At 54.7% G+C, this 11,011-nt stretch overlaps 1 protein-coding gene across 2 annotated transcripts in view; it reads right to left on the bottom strand.

The window, feature by feature from the left end:
- CAND2 (cullin associated and neddylation dissociated 2 (putative)) overlaps positions 1-11,011 on the bottom strand; it is a 34,094-nt gene that overhangs the window by 12,680 nt on the left and 10,403 nt on the right. For both annotated transcript variants that reach the window (XM_045290093.1, XM_045290094.1), the window contains exons 4-10: positions 10,446-10,569; positions 7,086-7,351; positions 4,548-4,653; positions 4,249-4,391; positions 2,329-2,621; positions 993-1,134; positions 17-681 (exon numbers count right to left, since the gene is read on the bottom strand). In XM_045290093.1, coding sequence (XP_045146028.1) covers positions 17-681; positions 993-1,134; positions 2,329-2,621; positions 4,249-4,391; positions 4,548-4,653; positions 7,086-7,351; positions 10,446-10,569 — 1,739 coding nt within the window. The remainder of the gene's footprint in view (positions 1-16; positions 682-992; positions 1,135-2,328; positions 2,622-4,248; positions 4,392-4,547; positions 4,654-7,085; positions 7,352-10,445; positions 10,570-11,011) is intronic.

Below are 11,011 nucleotides of genomic sequence, written 5' to 3'. Positions count from 1 at the left end.
TGTCACTCTCGCTGACCAGGCCCGGCAGCTCGGTCAGCACAGCCCGGACTTCGGGCAGCGGGAGGCTCAGGCCCTGGCTCTGGGCCAGCGCATCCAGGGCTGCCAACGTAGCCAGACGAAGGGCCCGCTGTTTCTTGCGCAGGAATGAGGCCAGGATGGGCAGCACCTTGGCCAGGATGGGCTGCAGGTCAAGCCGCAGCGGGGACACAGCCACCAGCCTCAGCGCCTTGACAGCAGGCAGCCGGGTAACATCAATCTGCATGTGGTCCAGAAGCAGCTGGAGCGTGGGCTCCAGTGCGTGCCCAAGATGGTCACCCAGGTGGCCCACCAGGTGGCCTGCGCAGGAGATGGCCCTCTCCTTCACCTCCTGGTCCAGGTCAGTAGCACGGAGCCGCGCAAGGAGGGCCGCCGACATCTCCCCCATGTACTGCTCGGGACCCAGCCTCTGAGGCTTGTTCAGTGGCCACAGGACCCGCACCAGCTCCTGCAGCACCAGAAACGCCTCGGCTGCGATCTTATAAAAAGGGTCAGCCACGCAGGCCAGCACAGGGGGCAGCAGGGTGGCCAGGTGCGGGTGGAAGGTCTCGGCCGACTCTGTGCCCAGCAGCCCTTGCAGGAAGGCCAGGGCGTCCATCCGGATGGTGGAGGAGTTGGAGCGGTCCACCAGCGAGAAGACGATGCCTGCGGGTGGGCGGAGAGGTTCTGGTCACGGCGCTGGCCACCTCCCGTGGGTGAGTGCAGCCCCCACCGGCGTCAGGAACCAACGGAGTTTCTCAAGAGCTGTGGCCAGAGCTGAGGGAAGCCAGGTCAGGGGTTGCATCTGAGCCTGGGGGTGGGACCTGCACCCCAGGCAGACTCTCATTGCAAGCAGAGGCCAGTGACCAGGAGCTCGGCCTAGGCTGGGACACCAGGAGTCCTTGGGGACTAACTAAAGGCTCATCTCAGAGCTAGGGCCTGGGTCCTGGCAGAGGCCAGGCTCTGGAGCGTCCTACCTGAGAGCAGCACAGGCATGTGCTCGGCCAGGCTGCCAGGGAGGACAGTCGCCAGCTCGGCGAGGAGGGTGAAGCAGCCCTGGCGGGCTCGGATGCTCCGGTCTTTGAGCAGCCGCTGCAGGGCCTTGATCACCAGGGGCACCTGTGGGCAGGTGGGATCATCAGGGCCCACCCCGAGATACCTCCTCGACCTGCCCAACTCTGGGGGCTCTGCCTGGGGAACATCCCTAATGAGGACTCCCAGAATGCGCAGGTTCCCACCCAAGCACTTGCAAGCCCCGGTGCTGGGCACACGTGTCCTAGATAGAGACCCCATGAAAAGCCAAAACCACTGCCGCCTGGTCAGCACGGCCTCACGGCAACCCTGTGTGCTACAAAGGACAGCGGGGTCCACCGGGCCTTTCTTCTGAGGTGCTGTGGGAGGAGGCGAGTTCCCCCCTTCAGCTTAGTAATGGAGCGCAGCTCACATATGCTGCCCAGGAACCTTCCACCCATGCGGCAGGTAGCATTCAGGGGAGGGGAAAGGGGGACTGAGAGATTAGGAAGCTTGGTCAAGGTCCCACAGGCTCAGCTCCTGCAGGATGAGGGTGGGAGTAGGGGCTAAGCCAGACCTCACACTGTCTCCTCTCTGGCTCTGTCTTCCCCTCAGAGGACTCAGTCCACTCCCAGAGCCTGAGGTCCCGGCCAGGCCAATGACTCTCCCGTCTACATGCCCGCCCCCCATGAGTGTCCTCTCGGACATCACCACTCGGACATCCAGCAGGGACCTCACACTAAAATGTCCATGGCCACCTCAGTGACTGACGACACTTCATGCTTTCCCCAGAAACACAGTCACCACAGGATACCTCCCAGGCCCATACCTCCCTGTTCACCCATCAGCAAGACTTAGAGATCCGACCCTAAAGCACTTCGCTAGTCTGACCCCTTCTCTCCATCTCCGCTGCTGTCACCAAATCCAAGGCAGGTTCACCTGTTGCCTGAGCTGCTGGGTCTCACCTGGCCTGATGCAACAGGGGGCCGGTGCCTCCTCTTACCCCAGAGCTATTCACTCCGCACGCAGCCAGGCGGAGCTTTAACAAAGGTGACCCCACTCCAGTGGCCTCCGCTTGCCCTTCACATAAGAGGCCTGGAGGCCCACAGTCTGTTGTCTGAGTCCCCTGGACTAGGGCCCAGGAGGGCGAGGTCTCCCTCCCCCCATCTAGCACATGCTTGGGCACAGAGTGAGGGATGGGCAAGGGGTAAGGGGAAGGTGGCAAGGCCAGAGTGGGGAGGGATGGAGTGGGGAGCAGCTAGAGGGGGAGCAGGGGAAGGGGCTGGCGTACGCAAGGCGTACCTGTCCTTGCAGCCTGTGGAGGTTGCTGCCTGTCTGGGTGGGCTCCTCCAGGGACTCCAGCCATCCTTTCGGGGGCCGCGTTTGGTGCAGCAGCTCTATGTAAGCCACAAAAACATCGGCCCTGACATTCTCCTCGTGCTCCTTGAAGCGGTGGATGAGTGCGGGCGCCAGGGTGGAGTGGAAGTCAGGCAGCAGGTCGGGCCGAGAGCCAATCAAGGCTGCCAGGCACTTGGCCGCTGCCCGTCGTACCTTCCAGCTCACGTCCTCATCATCACTGTACTCGTCCTCGCTCTCTGAGGGGAGGAGGTGAGAATCTGTGGGATTCTCTGTGGGCCCCAGGAACCAAGGTTTCCCCAGAGAAGAGCTCAGGGGAAGGGGAAGGGGGCTAGAGGGAGGAAGGCGGGCACCATGAGACCCGGTACTGCTTACCATCTAATGAGCACCTGCACCAAGCACCACACACACACACACACACACACACATCAATCTCACCTTTGCTTCATATGCACCTTGCCTGATAAGGATTATCTGCCATGATAGAGATGAAGAGACTGACGGTTAGAGAAGGCAGTGGCTTGCTCCACGTGACACCAGCAGGGACATGTTTGGAGTTAAAGCAGGGTCCTCTGGCCTGCAAACCTGCTATGGATTAACTTGTGTCCCCAGCCCCACTCCCACCCCTTCAGAGGACATGCTGAAGTCCCACCCTCCAGCACCTATGGTTTTAGTTTTGTTGGGAAAGAGGGTCTTTGAAGGTGCTATGAGTTAACACGAGGTCATCCTGAAGTACGATGGGTCCTGATCTTTTCAAGTGGTGTTCTCGAGAGGGAGAAAAGGCACACAGATGGAGGCGGGCAGCCAGGGGAAGACGGGGCACTCACTCGCTCACTGCCACCTGGTTGATCCTGGCTCATAGCGACTCCAGGACAGAGTAGAACTGACCTTGTGGGTTTCTGAGGCTTTACACCTTCACAGGAATAGACCCTCGTCTTTCTCCTGTGGAGTGGCTGCTGGATTCAAGCCACAGACCTTGAGGTTAACAGCTTAGGGCTTAGCCCACTACACTACCAGGGCTTCCTTGATGATGGGGCAGAGATGGAGCCAATGCTGCAGCCACAAGTCAAAGAATGCCTTGGGCTCCCACAAGGGCCGGGTCTTCCCCTGGGCTCTCTGGAGCCCACCATCTGCCGACACCCTGCAGCAGCCCTCTGAGCTCCAGAAGCGGCCACTGCCAGCCACCCACTTTTCAGCTTTGTTATGGCAGTGCCTGGGGACATGATACACGGGGGCTTCTAAAGTGGGTGGAAGCATTCTATTATGTTTTAAGTCTCTTTTGCTCAGGACTTTTTGAAGCCCTCTCAAACCCTGAACTCTTTTAACTACCTCCGGAGGGAAAACTTGACTCCCGGGTCTTTAGGGAAGATTTAAATCTGTTTTGAACACAAGACCCAACCTTTCATTCCAGGACCTGATGTGTAATATTTCAGTGACTGGAATCCCAGAAGGAAGAGGTGACAGATCCTCCCTAATTCTTTCCTCTCCCCGAGTCCCAGCACCTCAAGGGTGCACCCTGCCAAGGAAAAGCCCAGTTAACTACTTCCAGAATCACGGAAAACACTGGGAGCGCAGTCCTACCATGACCCACACAGGGTTGCCAGGAATTGGGCTTGGCTGGATGATAACTGGTACTTTTTGTTTTGTTTTTCTTCATCACTAGTACTGATGCCACTACCAGTGTGGTCTGGGTGGGTGGGGCCCTCAGAGGCTCTGGATTCCTGGGGACAGGGGTGGAGGCTGAGGAAGAGATGGGCTCAGGAAGAGGACACCAAACGTGGCCCTTATCTGGCTGAAGGCCAGAGCAGAGCTGGGAAGCCCAGCACCCACCTCCACCCTCTGTCCTAGTGGCAGCTGGCCACCCACCTTGTTCACTGAATTCACTGTCCTCTGTCTCCATCTGTTCCTCATCCCCATCGCTGTCATAATTATAGTTGGGGTCATGCTTCAGGTACTGGAGGCAGAGGCTGGTGACTCTGGCTACATGAAGACCCATCTCCTTGGGACACCTGCGGAAGGGACAGAGGAGGAACCACTAGTCCCAGATGGGGCAGGCTGGGGGGAGGCCCAAGGATGAGCTCTGGGATGCCACCGTTTTGAGGCCGATGCCCTGTCCCCCACCCCACAAAGCCTCTGGGCCCATTCTGACACAGAACTGCACCTACTTCCTCAGGAAGGCCTCTATGGCCTGGAGACAGGACTCCCGGAGCGCATCATCCCCCACATTGCAGAATTCCTCCACCAGGGGCATCAGGCGGTCCAGGTAGTCACCTGAAGAGCCAGCAAGACACTGAGACCAGGCAGCTAGGATCCTCACCCCACAGCCCGTCAAAACACCCTGACTACAAACCTCCACCGAAGACTTTGGGATCCAGTAGCTGTGGGTTCTAGTCTCAACCCTGTCACCTTTGAGCTAGGGGCCTCCGGTAAGTGGCTCCACTTCTCTAAGCCTCAGTCTGCTCATCTTCACAGTGAGTACGAGAACGTTATTTCGGTGAATGATATAATGTAGGCCAGGCTCTGGCACACAATAGGCACTCTATGAGTAGCTGTCCCAGTTGAGATTATTAATGTCTTCGCTGGATTTCCTGCACTAGGTTGTAAGATCCTGGACAGGAGGAGAGGCAGGCAGTACCGCCCTGAGACCAAGCCCTGAGACCTCCATCCACATCCCATCCTGCAGTACAAGAAGGCCACAGGGTCAGAGGTCAGGCTCACCTGGGGCCCCAGATCTCCCTCTTGTAGATTCCATCTGGGTACTTCAGAGCCTCAAGCTTCTTGCCCAAGTGGCCCTGAGCCCTCGCCCAGCTTCTGCACATGCTTCTTGACTGATTTCCTGCTCCCGAGAGTGGCCAAGGGGTAATTGCTAGTTTAGGGATTGTGGACAGACCCGAGTGTGGCAATGTTCTGTACCTCCCTTCTGGTGGTGGTTTCACAAGTTCAGGCTAAGGTCAAACCCATGGAAGTGTACCTTTTAAACAGGGCGGCTTATTGTATGTAAAGTATTGCCCACTAAAGTTATTTACAGCATTCAAAGTTGGCTTATGGGTTCTTATTAAGATACTGTGGTAGTTATATAATCTGGTGTCAATTTGGGACTTGAGAAGATTAAGAGTGAATGGGGTGGAGTCTAGTCTGTCAATCAGATCATAGCCTCTGTGTAGGCATGGCCATCTGAGAATTCTGGGAAATCCTGAATTTTTTCCTCCTTGGAGGCGGGAGAGATTCTCTCTCTCCTCAATCCTTGGAAGACACTCTACTGACAAGATACAATGAACTATGCTAGTGCCTTAGCTGGAGAAGCCACGTGGAAACCCCTGCCAGCGCTGAGATGCTTACACCGCCACTAGATCTACAAGACTGGCCTGTGATCGCCCTGCATTTGGCATCATTGCATGTGTTTCATGAGTCTGAAGTGGACTTTATAGATCGGTATCAGACATGTGGGCTAATATTGGACTTATGGGCTTGGACTGGACTGGGTTGGGATGTTTTCTCAATATTCAACTGCTCTTGTATATAAACCTCTTTCTTATTATTCACATATGCGTCTCCCTGGATTTGTTTCTCTAGTCTACCCAGAGTAACACAGATACCACGAAGATGCATCAAAAGGCATTGCTATAGAATCACAGAACAAAGACATCAAGATGTGAAGCTATTGTGTCTCAGGCTGTCCTACATCAGGTCTATACGCTTGGGAGGGTGGCGTTTCCATCTCTAACCCTTCCCTGCCACTCTCCACTTTTCGATTCACACCACTACACAATGGTAGAGTTGGTATAATTGAAGAACGCAATTGTGTTCCTTTTCAATATGCTTCGAGCTTGGGGAACAAAGATAAATCTAAAGGGGGCAAGGGCAGGACCGGATGGTAATTGGGGTCAGGGCATAGGACAGCCCTGGCTCCCAAAGAGAAGTGAGCCTGTGGGTGCATCACTATGATGGAAGGAAATCCCCTGGCACCCATTTCCTGGACTTTTACTCACTGATTAAGTGATCAGGAAAATCTATCAAGATGACCATAACCTTCTGAGTTGACCTCTCTGCCATGAACGTAAATGGCCCAGCAGATGCGCCCCCCAGAAGTCAATTTTTATTGAAGCTGTTCTTAGAGCTCCCTAACAAGAGACGAGAACTTGTCTGCAACCAACCACTGAATGCGGAGACACGTTTAAACACATTTTGTCTGGAAGAAGCCTGTACAACTATGGACCCGAATCCCCCTCTAGCAATATTCTTTCTTACTCGTATTTGCTAAGTACGAGGATAGACTGTACTCCCATTTAACAATTTGGCAACCTGAGTTATTACTAGAGTTACGAGCCCATGGGCAGAGGAGCCCTGGTGATGTAGTGGTTACGCATTGGACTATGATGCACAAGATGCGCCCTTCAAAACCACCAGCTGCTCCGTGGGAGAGAGACAGGGCTTTCCACTCCGGTAGAGTTACCGTAATCTTGGAAACTCACAGGGGCAGTTCTACCCAGTCCTGTGGGGTCACTATAAGACCTCCCCTCCGCGTCCTGCACTTAGAGCTTGCCCCCAACCCGGCAGGCCTTTTTCCTTTGCTGCAGCTCACCTCCCTCTATGGCTCTTGGGACAGCCCACCTTCTTTCGCCAAGCCCACTTAGTAAAGCGCCCCGCCCCGCCCCGCCTCTCAGCTTCGGCTCCGCCCCCCGCCGAGAGCACCACCCCCTTACCGAGGCGGTGGCCGGCCTGGCGGCCTATGCTGCCCACACACTGCATCAGGGTGAGGATGGTGGCGGGGTTGGCGGGCTCGCGCTGACCGGTCAGCCGGCCCAGCAGGTGATCGGCGAGCTCAGCGAAGAGGTTGGTGCTGCAGGCGGCTGCCAGGTGGCCGAGCGCCCCAACGGCCCGCTTGCGCACGGCCAGGCGCGGGCTGCTCAGCTGTGGCAGCAGGCAGTGCAGGAGGCTGGCGTGGAAGGTGCCCAGGGGAGCGGCCAGCCTGTGGGAACCCAGGGAAGGGCGCTCGGTCAGGCCGGCCACCGCAACGGCCTCCCTGCATCCTCACCTGGCCTTCTCCCTGCAGTTATGGCAAAGGATGGCCTTTGGAAAACTGAAAGATGCCTGCAACTGTGAGGAATGAGTATTATTTCTACTGTGTCCGGAAGGGAGATAGACCAGGTTCTCTTCTCCCATAAAAAGTTAGTCTCTGGGGCAGGGGGGAGAGGGGAGGGGAGAGGGAGGGGGAAAAGGAGCAAACGATATTGAGGGCTAAAGTAGAGGGCAAATGTTTTGAGGTTGATGAGGGCAACAGGTGTACATAGGTGCTTGACTCAATGGATGTATGTATGGACTGTGATAAGAAATGTGCGAGCCCTCAATAAAATAATTTAAAAAAAGAATAATGAGGGTAACAAATGTACAAATGTGCTTTATACAATTGATGTATGTATGGATTGTGATGAGTTGTATGAGCCCCCAATTAAAAAAAAAAAAGTTAGTCTTGGAAACCCACAGGGGCAGTTCTATCCTGTCCTATAGAGTCGCTATGGGGCGATTTGACAGCAGAGAGTTGGTGTAGTTACGATGAGAGGAAAGCAGAGAAGGAAATGGACCTACCTCTGGGTTCCCACCCAGGAAATGCTAGACCAGAATTTGAACCCAGGTATTCAGGCTCTCAGTCTGGGAGAAGCCCATTAGGGATGGTGTGGGGAGTCCTGGTGGGAAGTCTGGGGCTTGCCTCTGAGCTCCCCCAGCTCCATCCCCTCTATGCTTAAAAACTCACTGCCTTGGAATCTGTTCCTACTCAACCCTACATGATAAAAAAGAACGGCCCCTGTGGGTGTCTGAGGCTGGACATCTTTAAAGGAGCAGAAACGCCTCATCTTCCTCCTGCAGAGCAGCTGGTGATGGAGGCATGGGTATAAAATCTACCTTTACCTGTTCACTGCTTTGCTTAACCCAGCGGTTCTCAACCTGTGGGTCGCAACCCCTTTGGGGGTCGAACGACCCTTTCACAGGGGTCGCCTGATTCATCACAGTAGCAAAATGACAGTGATGAAGTAGGAACAAAAATAATTTTATGGTTGGGGGGGTCACCACCACAGGAGGAACTGTATGAAAGGGCCACAGCCTTAGGAAGGTTGAGAACCACTGGCTTAACCCTTTCCATGGTTCCCAGTCTCTCTGAATGAGCTAAGCTCTGGGTTCAAGATGACGCCAGGGAATGGCTTCTGCACAGATACGTAGCGCCCCCTGTCTGCCACAGCACCACATCTGCCCCATTGATGTCCCAAGACCTTTCCTCACTCCACATCACCTCACTGACATCTCCCTCCCATAGCGCTGTGCCCAGCCCTGACCCGGCTCCTGGTTTCAGTTGTTTCCTGACATACTGTGTGACAGCGTCTCTGCTGGAAGCCAAGGTGAGCAAGACAGACTGGCCCTGAGGCATCCCCAGTGAGGGATGCCTCCCAGATGCCTCAAGGTCACATGTCCAACTGAGTCTGTCTCCCTCCTCACACATTGCTCCCACAGCCAACGGCACCTGTCTGTCCCTCATTACGAAAGCCAGGTCCTGGTGTCCGCATGGTCGTCTCTACCTTTCACACTCCTTCAAGCCCTGTGGAGGCCAGCTTCCACAGATACCCTGTTTTCAGACGCCTCCCAGTGCATCTCCTTGCCCAGCCAGTGCCCTCCCGCTGTTCCCCACAGTCCCAACACCGAAATGTGTGCACAGCCTCCACTGGCTGCTCACCCCTTCAGGATCCCCTTTACAGCCCCAGTTCTCATTGGCTCCTGCCCAATCCTGTGGCCTCACCTCGCCATACCATTCCCTCACTTCATAGCCCTGCTCCACGACCACCTTGCAGAACTCCTGTAACCCCATGTGCTTTCCTGCCTGTGGCTTGGAGCAGTGTCTCTCAGGCATCCCCCGAGACTCGCCAAACCTATCCCTCACATTCTTAAAGGATCAGGTCTCCTAGGACCCCCTCTTGGAAGGTTCCCAGCTGGGTCATAAGTCCCCCCTAGGAGCTCCTGTGGGTCCTACTGCTAGGCTTGTTGTACTTTCTACACCCACCTACCCAACCCACTGCCAGGGTGTCAATCCTGGCTCATAGTGACCCTACATAGGGTTTCCAAAGTGGTCACTATTTACGAAGGCACAATCTCATCTTTCTCCCTCCCAGTGACCGTGGGATTGAACCACTTGTCAGCGGCCCAATGCCTAACCCACAGCACCACCAAGGCTTTGTAGTTATCAGTTTTCTCATTTCTTCCTTTTGTCTCTGAACTCCTAAGTCTATCTGCTCCACACAAGTTCACACCTCTCAGGTACCTGATCACTGAGGAAGTGCTCCTGAGTCAGGAGCTTGGCTGGATGAATGCTTTAAAAATGTGTCCTGTACTTGTGGGATATTGCTTTATCAGGTGTAGTGTATCTGCTTTTCAAAGAGTCTGATGCTTTCTAGAACTGGGCGACTACCTGCTCTGGCGGTTAGGATAATAATGTTAGTCTATATAAATCTCACTTGTCTGCACAAAACACGTACAGCTCAGTGCAGGTGCTAAATTGAAGTTTTTCATGAACAAATTTTTTACTTAGCCTTCAATATTAAAGTAAAAAATTTAAATTTAGTGCAGTGTAATTTAAAACAAAACAAAAACCCAAACCAATTGCCATCCACTCTGACACAGGGTGCCTTTCTTTGCAGCACCTCCGGGCGAGTTCGGATCCAGCCTGTGGGCTTGTAATCAAGAACGAACTCTGTGTGCCACCCAGGGAACTCCATTTAAAACAGAAGCTTAGATACAGCAGCCCAAAAGAACAAGAGAGGAAGACCGAGTGGGAGAAAGGACAAATAGCCATGGGGGACAGCTACGGAGAGACTTGAGTTCAAATCCTAGGTTTTGCCATTTACTGACAGTGTGGCCTTGGGCAAGCCACTCACCTCTGGGAGCCGGCAAAATTGTGACAACCGAGTTATTCTTCCACAGGGTCGGGAGAGCCCTGCAGTAAGAGCAGGTCTGTGGATCTGAGTCCCTCCCTTCCCTCCCCTCCACTCCCCTTCTCACTGCCTAGGGTGGCGCCATACCTGCTCAGCATGTCAGAGAGAATGTCCAAGGCTTCTAGCTGCACACCCACATCCTTCTGCTGGGCGACGGCCCTGGTGAGCTGGCCTGTGATCTTGCGGCACACGGTGGTGACCAGGCTGGAACCTAGTCAGGGCACGAAAGCAGGTACTGTGAGGCCCAGGGCTAGCTTCCAGCCCTGGTCTGCCTTTGCTGTGACTGGGCACCATGTCCCCCAGTATTCTACTGATCCAGGGAGGCCAGGACTTGAGTGGTTCAAGTTTGACCCAGACTCAGTCCTAATTAAAGGAGACAGCAAGATGAGGTGAGAACTGACAGCAGACCTGCTGGGCTTGCCCACCCTTCCTGCGACCCCCACTTCCACTCCCACAGAGAAGTTTAACCCTCGTTCTCCTCGCCTATCTTGCAGATGGAAGAGGTTTGGTGACCCAGTTCTGGGAAGTGAAATATAAGTAGACATTTTCTGGGGGCCTCTGGGGAGACTTGTGCTCTCTGATAAAATTGAAACAAGAGCAGAGACCTCAACCCTGCCATAACTGAATAAATGGTGACAAAAATTGAGCAGCTG

Source organism: Echinops telfairi, unplaced genomic scaffold (genome assembly GCF_000313985.2).
Source record: "Echinops telfairi isolate 266 unplaced genomic scaffold, ASM31398v2 ScPeMD7_31;HRSCAF=116, whole genome shotgun sequence".
Lineage (NCBI taxonomy): Eukaryota > Metazoa > Chordata > Mammalia > Afrosoricida > Tenrecidae > Echinops > Echinops telfairi.
Note: the sequence above shows the minus strand (reverse complement) of the source record. Positions and strands in the feature narration are given on the sequence as shown.